We start from the raw sequence: 17,016 nt of genomic DNA, 5'->3' as shown, positions 1-17,016 counted from the left end.
AATCCAGTCCATTACTTGGCTTTTATACCATAACTAAGTCATTCTTATAAAATAATATTACTGGGAAAACATAACTTCAGAATACATCTCAAGAAAATGTTTACATACATATAGACATTAAAATAGTTCTATTTAAGGTGAATTTAAATTCAATGTTCTTTCCAGGATTATCAGACTATTATCTACTCCCTAATTCTTAAGTCATAAAATAGGAATCCTTTTAAAATAAAATGATTCTATTAAAGTTAAACCAAGATTCTTTTCCTAGGCTAAATTGACTGACCGCAGTGGACGATAGTGGCTGCCACTCAACGGGACACTTACTATGGGCTCTGCACTGTTGATCACTTTTCACGGCCTCTCTCAGTTAATTTTTCACAAAAGTTTCATGAGAAGGTATGTCATGAACCCCTTTTACAGAGAGGAAACTTGGGCGCAGGGAAGGAACTTCCCCAAAGAAAGTATGTGGGGAACCAAGGCCCATGCTTTCAGTCACACATAACAGTGTTGGCTTCAGTGTATAAACGCAATACTTACTATCATATGATAAGATGTGTCCACTTTTGCCTTCATAAATAACATGGCCTTTGGATGCAGCTTCCTCTCTGCCTTTCTCAGGACTGCTCTCTTCGATGGGCATTCTAGAAATGGATCCCTTCACCAAAGCCTCAGCTGGTATGCCAGCCTGGGACAGAGCCGGGGTACCCTGCCATCAGATCAAACACAAGCACTGGAAGAGTCACTTGAGTTTAGAGAAAATGCAAGATGCTCAGAAAATTTAACTACCACACTGACAGTTGGATCAATCCATATCTTCAAAGAAGAAAGGACAAGCACATGAGAGGAAATCAGACGTTAAGTTTTTATAAACATAAAAAAAATACTGTAACTTCACCCTTGAACCCTGCCACACAAAACTTCTTAAACTGCTAATATATAAGTTGAATCGGCTTTTTCCCCACCTTGAAGTCAAACCTCTATGAAGGCACTTAACTCTTAGAAAAAAAATTTGTCTTAAGGCCTAAAATCATGCAAATGTAGGAAAGCTTTTACAAACTTTCTAATAAAAATAAGACAATAAATTAAGCTTTAAATTTAGAGTACCACAACTTTCTCTCATATTGTGATAAGAGAAAAAAAGAACTTTCAAGTACCAAACTGTCTGCTGAGTTAGACCCCTGGTCAACAATAAGAGGAGGGGAAGAAAAACTCAGATGCCTCCATTTTGTGACATGAATTTAGTTTAAGTCACATCATCTGAATTTTCACCATCATTAGTCCTCTTCTGGGCTGCTTATGGCCATGGTTCTTTTTACCCTTCCATTAAGCAGTGAACACTTCCTTCAAGGGAAATCATTCATGGAACCTAATATGTAGAATACTTTGAAAAAGTGAGCCGCTTGGGTTGAAACGGGAGTAGGAGGCCCAAACCTAGCCAACTCACACATTTAGTGTCCTCTAGTGAGGACAATCTGAAACCACATGCTTACAGCAGGAAGACTGATGAGAGCAATACATTTATTCATCCAGCTGTTAAGTTAGCTTGGTAGTTAACATCTGGAAATCCTTAACATCCACTTCCGAAGTGCTCATGTCATGTGGACCAACTGATTTGAAAATAAACAGATAAACAGACTACCCTCATTTGATCCAGTTCATTCTGTCTTTCTACCTACAGTTTGGATATTAGAGTGAAAATGAAGATGAAAAAATAATATACATAGGCCATTTATTTTTCTTCTGTTTACGTTAAAGTGTTTGCTTGTTCTGAAAACTAATTTCAGGGGAACGTATACTTTGGTCAAATGCGGAAGGAGCAATCTGAAAAGTTAGTATGTAACTTTCTAGATCACTATACGCCAGATACTCTATATAAACCATGCCTTAGGGAAGAACACTGGGGAATCGTATTAAAATGGAGATTCTGATTCAACAGGTCTGGAGTAGGGACTGAAATTTCTGCGTTATTCTAACACGCTCCCAGGTGATGTTGATAGTCTGGCGCACAGACTACACTTGGTCAGCAAGGTCCTAGGGCATGGTTCTCAAACGGGCACGCAGCAAAATCACTGGAGGGCTGGAAAACATAGACTGCTGGGCCCCGCCCCCACAGGGGAGACTTCAGTAAATCTGGGGTGGGGCCTGAGAATTTATATGTCTAACAACTTCCCAGGTGACACTGATGCTGCTGGTCTGGGGACCACACTTTAACCACTGTCCTAGGGAATGAGAACAAAAGACAAGGAAGAATAGAAAAGAAAACTTGTGACAGGTACAACATGTAAAAGCACAGGATTCAGTTCACAATGATTTCCCAAAACAGGACTTTCTTTTTCCAGATCTATATTAATAAAGAGGCTAAGGAATGTTTTACATTTCAAACTAAAATTAACATCAAACTGAGGAAAAGGAAGACCCTTTTGTAAATCAAAATTAGCAATTTATTTAGCTTAAAATTGGAAGAAGATACTTGATTTTTGGTGCTTTTGTCAACACCATCCTTATTTCCTAGCTTAGCATTAGATTCTAGCAAGGCAGCTTTACATACTAAGACTGCAGACCTTCCTTCCTCTTCACAAAAGGCAAAAGGCAAGCAAATAATTTATAATGATTTTCTTCTCAATTTCTATTTAAGCTGAACCATGGTGAAAACTTTGCCAGGAAGACAGTGAGAGCTGCATCAATTAGAACTTGTTTCTTCAGCCAATTTGCAAATAATTGACCTTTTCAAATGAGCTACGGTATAGATAATATAGCTTGTGGTCAAAATGATCACATTAACATCGTTCTGCGGATGGTTTATGGATCTGGGGTTTATCATCACCAAGGCCCAGTCTGAATGAACAACACAACCACAAAACTATATTGCTGGAACAGCCAAAGATCTTGAGATTTTACTTCTAGTTTTCTCATTGGCTATTGTCCAGTATATTAGGAATGATCATAACTAACCTGAGTGATAGAGCCCCGTAGAGATGGGATGCTTTCCACAGAAATTTTGCTGGTTGGAGTTCCCCGAGTTATACTTCCTTCTTGAATGGCTCCTGTGGTACCTGAATAAAAACAAAATCATTAGCAAATTACACTCCCTACCCCTGCAAAAAACAACAAACAAAAAAAATCAGCCCCTACTTGGGAGAGGGGTAAGAAGAGAAGGAAACAGCAGCACAAAAAGAACAGTTTTAGTTTTATTGAAATGTACTTTTAAAGTAATATTGCAATTATTAAGGATTGCTGAAATATGGAATTTCAAAGTTTTAAAACCATTTTTATACGGAAAGAAAACTTAAATTTACACTTTAAAGGCTCTAACTTAACCCATCATTAAAATATTTAATGACTTACTTTAATAAATTTATTGGGGACAGAAGTTTAATATTTCTGCCAAACAGCATATTTTACCTCTGACCACTCCTTCATGTTGTGCCCTGACCAATAAACCCTCAGGTTGTGAGTTCTGGCTTCGGGGAGAAAATTCTTCCTGCTTGATGTAGGGCACAGTAGCTACGGACCAAAGCAAGAGAAATGTGAAGAGATCAAGTGCTGAATTACTGACAATGATGCTACAAATACAGAAACATTATGAGTTTTTACTCACTGACCTGATTTGGCAGATTCCTGTTGCCGTGGCAGTCCAAGAGAGATAGAGCCCACTGAAGGCTTAGCTGTTTCTTGAGTGTAGGAAGCCTGATTATGAGAAGTCAAATAAGTGCCAGGTGTTCCCTAAAAATAGTTTTAAAAGACAAAAACAACAGTGTTTTGTCACAAAGTCAACTATAAATTTAATGTTCACATTTCTGTTTATAAAACATTTACACCCCTGGGGGGGGGGGGGCCAGCCTGGTGGCGCAAGCAGTTAAGTGCGCACTCTGCTGCGGTGGCCCGGGGTTCGCCGGTTCAGATCCCGGGCAAGCACTGACGTACTGCTTGGCAAGCCATGCTGTGGCAGCATCCCATATGAAGTGGAGGAAGATGGGCACGGATGTTAGCCCAGGGCCAGTCTTACTCAGAATAAAAAGAGGAGGATTGGCAGATGTTAGCACAGCGCTGATCTCCTCACAAAAAAAAAAAAAATGTACACCCCTGGGGCCAGCCCGGTGGCATAGTGGTTAAGTTCATGCACTCCACTTTGGCAGCCTGAGGTTCACAGATTCAGATCCTGGGCACGGACCTACACACCGCTTATCAAGCCACGCTGTGGCAGGTGTCCCACATATAAAGTAGAGGAAGATGGGCACGGATGTTAACCCAGGGCCAATCTTCCTCAGCAAAAAGAAGAGGATTGGCAACAGATGTTAGCTCAAAGCTAATCTTCCTCACACACACAAAAAAATTTTATACCCTAAAACCCAAAATTAAGAATAGGTATTTGTAAAGCAAGAAAATCCTTGTCACAGACTGCTTAAATTAAAAAAATTTTAAAGGGAGCAAGAGGGCCAGGCCCATGGCTTAGTGGTTAAGTGCACACGCTCCGCTACTGGCAGCCTGGGTTCGAATTCCAGGCGCGCACCAATGCACCGCTTGTCCGGCCATGCTGAGGCCGCATCCCACATACAGCAACTAGAAGGATGTGCAACTATGACATACAACTATCTACTGGGGCTTTGGGGAAAAAAAAGGAGGAGGATTGGCAATAGATGTTAGCTCAGAGCCGGTCTTCCTCAGCAAAAAGAGGAGGATTAGCATGGATGTTAGCTCAGGGATGATTTTCCTCAAAAAAATAAATAAATAAATAAAGGGAGCAAGATACGCCTTCTGAAATTACCATAAATTCATGTAGATAGTATTTATTAGTCACAAATTACATAAATAAAGCACTTAACAGTATACTCAGAATGTAAGCTATTATTATTAACAGTGTTTATTCCTCTTAAATGCTATGCGATAGTGACTTCAGTGAAAATGCCATAGTAAGGACTTCCAAAAACTCTCCTCCATAAAGGCAACCAGAAAACAAGCAAAAATTCTAAGAATCAACCTTTTAAGAACTCTGGAATTAATCAAAGGCTTACATAAATCTGGGAGCTTTTATTCAAGAAAAATAGCAGAATCTAGGTAAGAACAGTGAGCTTTACGGCATCTGAGCTTGCTCTACGGCCACTCCCATATACTCCCCCACACCCCCAAGCTCTGTGGTAGCCTTGAAAATCAACAGCTCTCACTCGCGGTGAAAACCAAAAGCCTAGAAGCCACCACAGGAGAAAGAACAGGGTTCGAATGACTTAAAAGCCGTATTTCCAGATAACTGTCATTATTTGGCTTGTCTAGTGGTTCTCTGGGAGATCCACTTGCAAGGCTGTCTTTAGTGGACCTGAATGTGCTGGGGAAGGAGGTGCACGCTTGTCAAAAACAATTAGAGTCAACTGATTAACTTCTCTACTGCCTGAGGCAGTAGATAACAGCTGGGGCAAAAAAGCTAACGAAAAACCTCAACAGAAAAAGCTAAGAAATGAGATGTTCATAGGGGGTTTGAAAAGCTCCAACATATTTCCTAAGAATCCAGAAGGCCACGTGCATGTGTAAGGCTGTACATGTGCCTAGGAAAGATATGAGAAGGCTGTTAAGTTCTCACCTCTGGCTGACCTTAAGGCTCTGTGACAGTAACGGAAGTAAAGACTAAGGTGGAGTTGTCAGCTGCCTGGCTGAATGGTGAAGGCATACCCCAACACACAGAGAGCCCCTCAGTAAAGACTGGGAAACTTATTCATTCTAAGCATTGAAATCTTTGTCTAGTCATTAGCTGACCACTAGGTTGATTAAACAGATTTCAGTGGCCACACATGACACAGGAATATAGACTTTACAGAATTAGTTTAGAAAAGTCACTAAGCAAATAAACAAAAACAAAAACAAACAGCAACAACAACAAACCCTAGGAAGAGGAGGGCAGAATCTGATTTCCAGAGTGACCATATTAAATTAGGCAAAATGTCCAAAACAAAAATTACAACACATACAAAGAAACAAGAAAGTATGACCCATTCACAGGAAAAAAAAAGAGCAGTGAATAAAAACTGTCCCTGGGCTTTAGACTTGCTGGAAGAAGACTTTAAATCAGCTATTATAAATATGAACTATAGGGAACCTTGTCTGAAGAATTAAAGGAAAGTATGAAAATGACATCTCACCAAATAGAGAATAACAACAAAGAGAAAGAAATCATAAAAAAGAACCATATAAAAAATTCTGAAGTTGAAAAGTACAAGAACTAGAGGAAAAAAAATAAAAACTCTCAGCAAACTAAGAATATACGGAAACATCTTCAATCTGATGAAGGGCACCTATGAAAAGTCTATAGTTAACATACCCACCAGTGAAATACTGAATGCCTCCCTCCTAAGATGGGCAACAAGGAAAGCATATCCTCTTCACGACTTCTATTAAACATTGTACTAAAAGTTCTACCTTAGCCAGTTCAATAAAAGAAGAAAAAGAAAAGGCATAAAGTTTGGAAAGAAGTAAAATCGTCTTTATTTGCATATAACATGCATACAGAGAAAGGCTAAGAAATCTACCCCCAAAACCCAAAAACAAAACAAAAAACCCTACTAGACGCAATAAGTGAATGTAGCAGGAGACGAAGTCAAGATAAAAAAAATCAACTGTTTTTCTATATACTAGCAAGAACTGGAAAATGAAATTTTAAAAAATAATATCATTTATAAAAACATAAACTACATTAAAAATAATCCAATTAACTGAAAATAAATCTAACAAAACCTCTACAAAACACTGCTGAGAGAAATAAATAAATGGAAAGATAAACATGTTCATGGATTAGAAGATGCAATATGTTTAAGATCGTCACTCCTATCCCAAATTAATCTACAGATTTAATGCAATCCCAACCAAAATCCCAGCAGAATTTTTTGTAGACGTTAACAAACTGATTGTAATTTATATGGAAATGCAAAAGATATAGAAGAGTGAAAACAATCTTGAAAAATAAAAGCACTACAGGACTTATACTACATGATTTCAAGACTTACTATAAAGCTACAGCAATCAAGACCGCGGTGCTAATAAAAGGATGGGCAGGTAGATCAATGGAACAGAACAGGGAGTCCAGAAACAGACCCAAATATATAGTCAAATCACTTTTGACAAATGCACTAAAGCAATAAAATGGGAGAAAGACTTTTCAATGAATGTTACTGGAACTACAAATTATCCAGATAAATGAATGCTGATCTGGACCACACACTGTACACGAAAATTAATTTGACATGGATCATAGACCTAAATGTAAAAGCAAAAACTATAACACTTGCAGAAGAAAACATAGGAGAATATCTTCACAACCTTGGAGCAGGCAAAGACTTCTTAAAGGAAAAGAGAAAAAAAAATTTATATATGGACTTCATCAAAATTTAAAACTTCTGCTCATCAAAACAACAGTAACAAAATAAAACACACAAGCCACAAACAGAGAAAATATTTTAATACACATATCTAACAGAGAACTTTCATCCGTAATATATAAAGAACTTCTACAATCTAATAACAAAAGACCCAATAAAAATGGATAATAAGACTTAAACAGTCACTTCACAATCAGATGTACAAATGGCCAATAAGTATATGAAAAAGGGCTCAACATCATTTATTGTCAGGGAGATGCAAGATAAAACCACAATGAAATATCATACACCCACCAGTATGACTAAAATAAAAAAGACTGACAACAATAAATGGAGAAACCCGAAGGCTCATACATTGCTGGCAGCAATGTAAAACTGTAGAGCTGCTCTGGAAAATTATAAAGTAAAACACACATATACCCAGAAATTCCACTCTCAGGGAATTATACAAGAGAAATGAAAACATATGTCTACAAAGAGCTCCAGTACAAGAATGTTCATATCAGCTTTATTCATAGTAGCCAAAAGCTAGAAACAGCTCAGGTTTTCATCAACAAGAAAATGGATAAACAAACTGGTATGTTCATACAATGGAATATTATTCAGCAATAAAAAGGAAGAAGCTACAGATACACAAAAACTTGGACAAATCCCTAAAACCACTATGCTAAAGTTAAAGAAGATAGACACAGAAGAGTGCACCATTGTATGATTCCATTTATATGAAGTTCTAGAAAAGGCAAAACTAATCTATGACAATAGAAAGCAGAACAGTGGTTGCTTCAGGCAGTGGAAGAGGAGCCTGCCTGGGAAGGGGCATGAGAAAACACTCTAAAGTGATGGAAATGTTCTATAACCCGACAGGGATGTGGTCACTGGTTGTGCACATTAGAAAAAACCGAACTGTTAAGATCAGACCATATTAAAAAAACAAATAAAGCACCAGGAAAAAAAAGAGATATAATGGCCAAAGTCAAAGTCAGAATAAACTAAGGCTTACCAATCATCTACAATTTAATATTTAGAGCCTTTACAATAGTTAGTCAACAAATACACTAGTATTTGGAAACACTCCATTTTCATTTACACTACACTAAACTTCAGGGCACATGTGCCCCTTTCATAAGTTAAACCAGACAGTGTGCCATGGGCACTCAATCTGAGCACATAACTCACACAAACTTCCTGTGTGTGTAATGGAGTACAGTGATTGCTGCATTTTCTGGTCATTGTCTCTTCATACATAGACAGGTTTTTATTTATTAGGACTCTGACAAATTATTATGAGAAGGAGGGAAAATTTTTATGAAAGCAACATCCAACAGGAAATCTACTGGGAAGAGAAGCCATTTTACCTGTGAGATGGAGCCTCCCAATATAAAAGATGGTTTTTCTGAAGCCACTGTGGTTTTTGACGATGGGATGAGAGGAGGAGGTGGCCTAGTGGGTCGAGTTGTAGGAAGCCGAACCCCTTCAGGGAGATTAGTTATCACTTGATGTGGAGCAGGCTGAAGGACTTTTAAAAGGAAGAGAAAAATGATTTAAAAGTCAATTTTCTAGTTTGCAACATTCTACCTACCTCAGTCATTCCTGAATTTTTAAATCACAAATTATAAGTGCAAGATGAAGCTGAGGGTGAACACGTCTATTTTAAATTTCTCTTTCACTTGAAATAAACCTGTACACATACTAAGTTCACAAATGTTACTTGTGAGGTTGAAATATTCAACTCCCTGTCAAACCAGAGTTTTCAAGCTGATGTTCATTTCAAACTATTTCTGCTTAGCATATGCAGATGGCAATCTTTAATAATTTTTTTTCTCCCTCCATCATTCTTTGGACCTCACAAAGAAGGTGAGAAAAAAGGGTGCTACTTAGGAATAGCTGGTATCACAATTTTGGAGAATATACAGACATGATGGACAACCAGTTATATGTCCTCTTTGCACCTTGCATAATTTGAGAAACATTTACTGATTCTGGCTCTCACAAGCACTTGAATTTCTGGAGCGGGGGCGGAATCTCATGATTTTTACAAAGTACATGTACTCTTAAAAGAAAAGCCAGCCAATGCCACAGCATACATGTGTGATCACAAATCTCCCAGTGGCCCAGTGAATCTCAACTGAATACAACTGATAATGGAATGCAGAGAAATAAGCAAGTAATTTTGAAATAGCAAGGCCATGTCCTGGAAGAGCAGTTCTCACGAGATTAAAGCACCCACGTCTAACATCCGTAGGTGGATGGCCAGCAGCCACTGCACGGAGGAACAATATTTACCTGGCGGGACACTATAGCGGGCTGCACGCATATCAGGCTGTGGAGCGGCTTTACTGACTTCTCTCGGAGAGAGCCTACACGGTGATGCTGACCTTGCTGCGGTACTGTGCATCTGTGCTTCCTGTTCTAGAGCACGTTTGACCTCAGCATAAGGCATATAGGCGACTGATTTTCCTATGAAAGTTAAAGTTATCAAAATAAGGGAAGAACCCCAAATTAAAATAGTAAGTGTGAAAGGACCAAGCCCACACCATCCAAGGGCAGATCCAACTATACACTAATATCAAGGTCTAAAATTTCTAGCAAGGAGTACCCAGAGAGAGGTTAAGAAATCCTATAAATCTAAATCTTCTGTGTATGCACCATCACTAGGACCTAATAAAATCCTCAAAAATTCAATCAGTATTTTTTCCCTTTAAAGGAAAAAGAACTTCTCTTTCCTCTCATTAGGAGAATCAAGGGTTTTCACATACAATAAAGATCACACCAGGCGAACATCATATTATCCAGCCATTCTGTGAATTGAAGTCTGGCCTGAATTAGAGGTCAGATCTCTGAGGATTTCAACTCTTAAAATTAGACTGTTGAAGCCCACTGTTAAATATTCACAGAAGTAAATGTGATTAAGAAATAGAAGAAGACTTTCAAAAGACACAGATTGAACTACTCCAAATAACCTACACAAGCTTAGAAAACTATGAATTTTACTGCAATAATGCTAATGAAAATTATTCCACTTAATTTACCTCCACATAAAGTATAAAAAAACTTTAAGCATTTAAAGGGCATATCAGATATGCAGGGTCATACTAAGACTTAAAAATATAGGGCCGGCCCCGTGGCTTAGCGGTTAAGTGCGCGTGCTCCGCTGCTGGCGGCCCGGGTTCGGATCCCGGGCGCGCACCGATGCACCGATTCTCTGGCCATGCTGAGGCTGCGTCCCACATACAGCAACTAGAAGGATGTGCAGCTATGACATACAACTATCTACTGGGGCTTTGGGGGGAAAATAAATAAATAAATAAAATCTTAAAAAAAATATATATATATATAATTTTATATATAGTATATAATTTTTTCCTTTTTAAAACAAAATCGACATAATTTTGGAAAATCAGAAAAGCTCAAAGAAGAAAGCGAAAATCATCTGTAACCCAAACCACTTAGATTTGTGGCATTTTAACATCTGCCAGAACAAATTCCCATTCATTTTATTATTCTTTTGCTTACCTAGTCTTATACATTTATGTAAGATCATTTTGAGTACTTCCTCCCCAAACAAAGTATCACTGGAATTTTCACTGGACTTGCATTAAATTTATGAATACAAGAGAGTTGACATTTTATAATAATGAGTTTTCTAATTGAGGAACCTAGATTTTTTCATATAGGACTTATGCATTCCTTGTCAAAAATTATTCATAGGTATTTTGTTGCTAAGAAAACCATCTTTTTCATATATATGGGTGTATATATATATAACTGATTACTATAGATATATAGAAAAGATGTGGATTTCTGTACATAAATTTTTTCCTTAAACTTAATGAACTTTCCTTTTAGCTCTAATAACTTTTCAGTTGATTCTTTTAGGCTTTCTAGGCAGATAATCTTATCCTGTGAATAATAATTTGTTTCTCTCTTCAAATTGTTAAACATTTCTTTTGGTTCCTTTTTTCCTCACTGCACTATAGTAAGTAATAGTGGACATCTGGATAGTTTCTATCCAAAGGGAAGGTCTATTAAGTGGAAAGTTTGTAATTGGTTTCAAATAGAGATTCATTAGCACACGGCATAAAATGTTCTTTGGTTTACTAAGATATTCTTAAAAACCAGAAATAATTATAGTAATATCAGCTAATATGCAGTATGTACTATGTTCAGAGCACTGTGAACTACATAAATTATCTCAGTTAGTCCTCATGACCAATGAGATTATTAACACCATTTTATAGATAAGGAAACTGAGACTCAGAAGAATCGCACCAAATTGCCCAACCAAGGTCATACTACCAGGGGTTCTTCAAAAGCAGTGTAATTCCTGACCCTGAGCTCTAAACCACAGTGCAACAACGTTTCCCTGAAGCACAGGGTGTTGAATTTCAGATGCCTCTGGGGTATCCATCAAGATGATGGTACTCTTTCCGTCTTTGAAATATTAATATAACGAGTTAAAAATTATTAAGTCCTAATACTGTGCAAATTTATGGAAAAAACCAACTTCGAAAGAACATCACTTCTTCCTTTCTAGAGAATTTAACATGATAGTGTATTATAAATTCAGTATCTGATTGTTTTACCACTTCCAGTAAGTTTATAATTATGTGGAAAAGTTCACTTTGTCATAGTAGTGTTAAAGAAAAAGAAAAGACAGAAATTTAGATTGTTCTAAATACAGCTATTTCAATCATCATGTACTCAGAGCTGAAAAAATAAAGAAATAAACAACAACAAAATAAACAAACCAGATTCAGTTGCATAGAAGCATTAACTCTTATTTCTATTGAATAGATTTTGTTAAACCTGCATTAGAAGTTCAGTTCTTACTCTATCTCTACATGTTTAAGTTTGAGTTCCTGTACTGTAGGAAAAAGGCTTCAAACTAAAGCAGGGGTCAACTTGTGTAAACGTTACTGGAAAGTGAAAATAATTCTTCTCTAAGGTTTTTTTCAAGCATTTCTACAGATGGAAAGGCTTTAAGCCACTTTAAAAGGGTACATCTACAATAATTATTTGTACCATTGACATTAAGAAAAAATGAGGCGGGGCCGGCCCGGTGGCGCAGCAGTTAAGTGCGCATGCTCCGCTTCGGTGGCCCAGGGTTCGCAGATTTGGATCCCGGGCATGCACCGCTTGTCAAGCCATGCTGTAGCGGCGTCCCATATAAAGTAGAGGAAGATGGGCACGGATGTTAGCCCAGGGCCAATCTTCCTCGGCAAAAAGAGGAGGATTGGCATTGGATGTTAGCTCAGGGCTAATCTTTCTTACCAAAAAACAAAAAGAAAGAAAAAGAAAAAATGAGAAGCAAACAGCTGGACAACAGGTGCTGCCTATTACTTTCTAAATGAAACCATGAAGGGAAAAGTCAAAACCATGGTCCTAATTCAGGTGGACTATACTAGTTTGGTGATGGTTTATATCTAAATCTTCATTCTCACTATATTTAACAGTCTATAAACTATTCTATGATGTTGCACTGAAAACATTTGTATCAAACATTCTACATACAAGCAGTTTAAGTGTAAATATATAAATGTTATTTGGGAGATTATCCTTTACACTGAACTACAGGATAGCTATAAATTTAGGAGAGAGTCTAGGCACTTGTTAAATAAATTACTGGATGAACATACTAGGTAGATTAGCTAAAACAAAACTTAACCTTGGGATAAAATGTAATCAACCATCCCAGTCCATAGAGAGTCACCTTGAACCAAATTGGTGTCATATTAATAAATATCTTGGTGTCATATTAATCAAAAATATAATTACAGTTTGGTTTTAAGACAATTGCATTACCAATAAAAATCAGGATACCACTCAGACTTAAACCACACGGATTAATGTGATTGACCATAGAGAAATGCAGTTGAGTTTGGAGTCTCAGAATTTGGGGCTCTAGCCTGGTTCAGTCTCCCCAGCTCCCAAACACAACTCATTTTGTAAAGTAGATCAAGAAAAGATATTGAGGGGGCCAGCCCCGGCAGCCGCAGCGGCCTAGTGGTTAAGTTTGGCACGATTCACTTCAGGAGCCCGGGTTTGGTTCCCGGGGATGGACCTACACCACTCGTCTGCCAGTGGCCATGCTGTGGTGGGGGCTCACATACAAAAAAATGAAGATTCGCAACAGATGCTAGCTCAGGGTGAATCTTCCTCAGGGAAAACAAGAAAGAAGTTAGGTCCTCAAATAACTATGATACACATATTAGAATGATCCAGATATTACTAACTGAATAATATCAAGCTGTAGCATGAGTTCAGCAAATACCATTTGAATGTCATTTTTTCTAGGTTTTAATTTTTCCTCACAAAATCTATTCTGCATCATTTTGTAAGGAATAGATCAATAGACTTTTAAATTATTTTATAATTTATCATTCTCATAATGATAGATTTTCTCATAATTGGAATGCTCAAAAGACAAGCACTTCTGCTAAGTCTGTTTATAGTCTGTAGTTCATTTAATTCATTCCTTCAACATGTAATTACTAAGTAGATATCGTGTCCATTACTGAGTTAGGGATTAAGGATTCTCTAGACACAATATACAAAAGCCCAAAAGTTACCAATGTTTCTACCTTCATTCAAGAAATATTTATTTAGCACCTATTATATACCCAGTGTTGATGGGTATTATCACTCTGGTTCACATTTTTACTAGCATAAGATTTATATTTAAAACACTAACAATCTTATATGTAAAACTCTGACATAAGAGGTTGTGTGTCATGTAACTAACGACTCATTAATGGTGTGACTGGGAAGGGGAGTCAGCAGCATCAGTTAAGTACCACAGTTCCTGTTTTATATTAAATAGCCCTTGAAATGCATGGCATTCTATAAAGAGCTCCTGCTTATCTACATAAGGTACTACAAAGAGCCTTCAGAATCATTCCAAAAATCTAAACCATAATCACAGAAGACTTTAATATTCTTACATCCTTAGCATATCATAGCATATAGTCCATAAGTTAACTATCAATCAGAACACATGTGCCATTTTCTAATCATGCCAGAAGAATTTATTAAAATTTGGAAATCATTCCCTTTCTTCTTTTTCTAAAAGAAACTAAGTGTATCATGCACCAACTAAAAGGAACATGCACAACTCAAATCTGTCACCTGAAATAACAACAGTGACATAACAATGATAATAGAACCTTCATGGTATCTATTACACTACATATATACTAAATCCTAATTAGTATGTACTAATATATTAGACATTATATTATATTATATATAAAATAATGCTGAGCCATGTGTTATAAAACAATATTGAATGTTCATTCTTTCTTATGGGTTGTAATCTCAGCAAGGTAGAGATAGAGACAAATATATAACTAGATAGATAATTTGCACTTTACAGCTGAGAAAACTAAAGCACAGAAAGGTTAAGTGACTTGCCCATGGGCCACACAACTGGTAAATGCTGAGGTGAGGGTTGAGTCAGGGTCTGATTGGCAGTATACACTACACAAAGTTGTTGTCCATCTTATCACAGAATCAGAATATTACCCTGTTATAGGTGATTTTCTTGGAGGACAGGATAACAGTTCTCACTCTGAAAACTCATACGAATGGAGCATAAGGCACGGCTTTTATAGTCTTCCAGCATAAAGATGAGTATCAGAAAACTCACATTTTCAGAACTCTACTAAAAATGTTACTGCCACCCTTTAGCAGTCAATCATACTAACATTCCTTAATAGTTTAACTGAAGTCAATTTAAAGAAATTTTATCTGTTAGGGACAAGTGTAATAAATCAACTGACCTGTTGATAAATTACAAAGGACACTACTTTTGAGTATAGCTTTGTTTGCCTTCAGAAAAGTTCTCTGCGGTGATAGCTCTACCTACCTTCCCATTCTCTGTTTGGACTCTTGGAGGTGCCACATGGACTTGCAGAACTTCTGCATTCCAAATCTATCTGTTCTTGCCTCTGCCGCTGTTCTTCCAGGAGTGCTGACTCATGCATTGCTTTAATGTGTCGCTGGTAAAGAGCATAGCCACTCACTGGGGTTCCAATTGGTATATTACATGGGGTGCAGGACACCTAAAGGAAGAAAAAAAAATCTAAATATGCCAATGACCAACATAATAATAATTACCATCTGTTGCAAGTAATGCTTATTTCTGTAACATTACTGGTTGAAGTGATTTTATCATTTTTTTAATCAAAGTAATCTTTAAGTATAATGCTCAAAATGTTAAACAGTTACTTTCAGAACTAAACACAATATAAATCACAAAAGTTGTGATAAGAGAAATCAAAATCAGAAATTAAAATACTTCTGTCTGCTTCTAATTTATGATGGTCAAACTCCTGGTGGCTCAACCCTGGGTCATACCCCTCCTCCCTATGTCCTCTCACCAGGTAATCACATCCACTTCTGTGGATTTAAATGTCATCTATACGTTCATGACTCAGAAATTTCTATTTCTAAGACATATACTCCAAGTTCCACACTCATAAAATTGCCTACCTAACGACCCCACTTGGACATCTCAAAGCACCTAGAAACTTATATTCAAAACTGAACTTTTCATTTTCTAAACTCAATGCTTCTCCTTCAGTGAACTCTGTCTTAGAAAACAGAACCTCAGCAGCCTAAGCCAGAAACCTGGCAGTCATTCTTGACTAATCAAGATCCTCACCTCCCACAACCAATTCACGAACATACCAACTCTCTTTAGGACAGAAATAAAATGCTATTTTTTCAGACAGGCCATCCCCAACCATCCAATAAAATATTGTAACTCCCTCCCCATTTTCCTTTTTATTGCAGCCTGTTCATTTCTTTCATAGTACATAGGACTTACCACAATTTGCAATTATATGTTTATTTTATTTGTTTGTTTATTTTCTCTCTCCCCCACTTCAAGAAGGAAAGAACCCAAGCTGCTTTGTCCAATACTAAATAAATAGCTCCTAACACAGTCCATTCCTTTACTTCATGAATACAAAAGCAGTTCTGGGAAGAGTAGAGATCTGACTTTTTTAGAACCTATTACCTCAAGACTTTCATATTTTTTTTCCACTACTGTAAGTAGGATTTTTCACTGAATCCTAAATATACACCATAATTTTCTTGCCTTTGTGCTTTGCTGTATATGTAAACATGGCTTTTTTTCCTTTTGCTATAAATCAAATGAACTGTTTTGGTCCAACCAAAATATTATTTCCTATGTGGAGTTTTAAATAAGACTTTCTCATCAAGAAATAAGAGTTTCTCATCAAGAAGAAAGCTCTCCTTTCTCTAAAACGCCCATAGTGTTTTTTTAACCTAATAGAGCACTGCATTTTAATCCATTTTAATTTTTATTATGATTTTTTCTGTCTTATTATCAAGTCCAATCTCTAAAGTTTTTTAAGTCAGAGATTGTGATATATAAATATTCCATACAGCATTAAAAATGTTGTCTTGAACTGGGCAGATACTGAATAAATGTTCATTTGAATAAATCAATGAATGAACAAATATTTAATTATTTTTTTTGAGCCTATCATAAGCACACCTTTAACTTTTACCATTTATCATGAGACAGAAAACAAATTTTTATCCTCTGAAATAGAGAGCTAGAACATAACTAAGTAAAAGAGAAATATTCAAGATTAGAATTCAATATCAAAAGGGAGTCAGACTTGTA

General features: G+C 36.9%; 1 protein-coding gene across 13 annotated transcripts in view; it reads right to left on the bottom strand.

Moving 5' to 3' along the window:
• NCOR1 (nuclear receptor corepressor 1) overlaps positions 1–17,016 on the bottom strand; it is a 156,360-nt gene that overhangs the window by 34,025 nt on the left and 105,319 nt on the right. For 9 of the 13 annotated variants that reach the window (XM_058559592.1, XM_058559591.1, XM_058559602.1 and 6 more), the window contains 7 exons: positions 15,226–15,421; positions 9,645–9,818; positions 8,717–8,877; positions 3,603–3,723; positions 3,403–3,504; positions 2,953–3,053; positions 538–706 (listed from right to left, as the gene is read on the bottom strand). In XM_058559592.1, the coding sequence (XP_058415575.1) occupies positions 538–706; positions 2,953–3,053; positions 3,403–3,504; positions 3,603–3,723; positions 8,717–8,877; positions 9,645–9,818; positions 15,226–15,421 (1,024 nt within the window). Of the gene's footprint in view, positions 1–537; positions 707–2,952; positions 3,054–3,402; positions 3,505–3,602; positions 3,724–8,716; positions 8,878–9,644; positions 9,819–15,217; positions 15,422–17,016 lie in introns of those variants that run through there. The other 4 variants (XM_058559604.1, XM_058559600.1, XM_058559601.1 and 1 more) reach the window with 2 other exon arrangements.

Source organism: Diceros bicornis, chromosome 18, assembly GCF_020826845.1.
Source record: "Diceros bicornis minor isolate mBicDic1 chromosome 18, mDicBic1.mat.cur, whole genome shotgun sequence".
Taxonomy (NCBI): Eukaryota; Metazoa; Chordata; class Mammalia; order Perissodactyla; family Rhinocerotidae; genus Diceros; species Diceros bicornis.
This window is presented reverse-complemented; position numbering and strand designations above follow the sequence as displayed.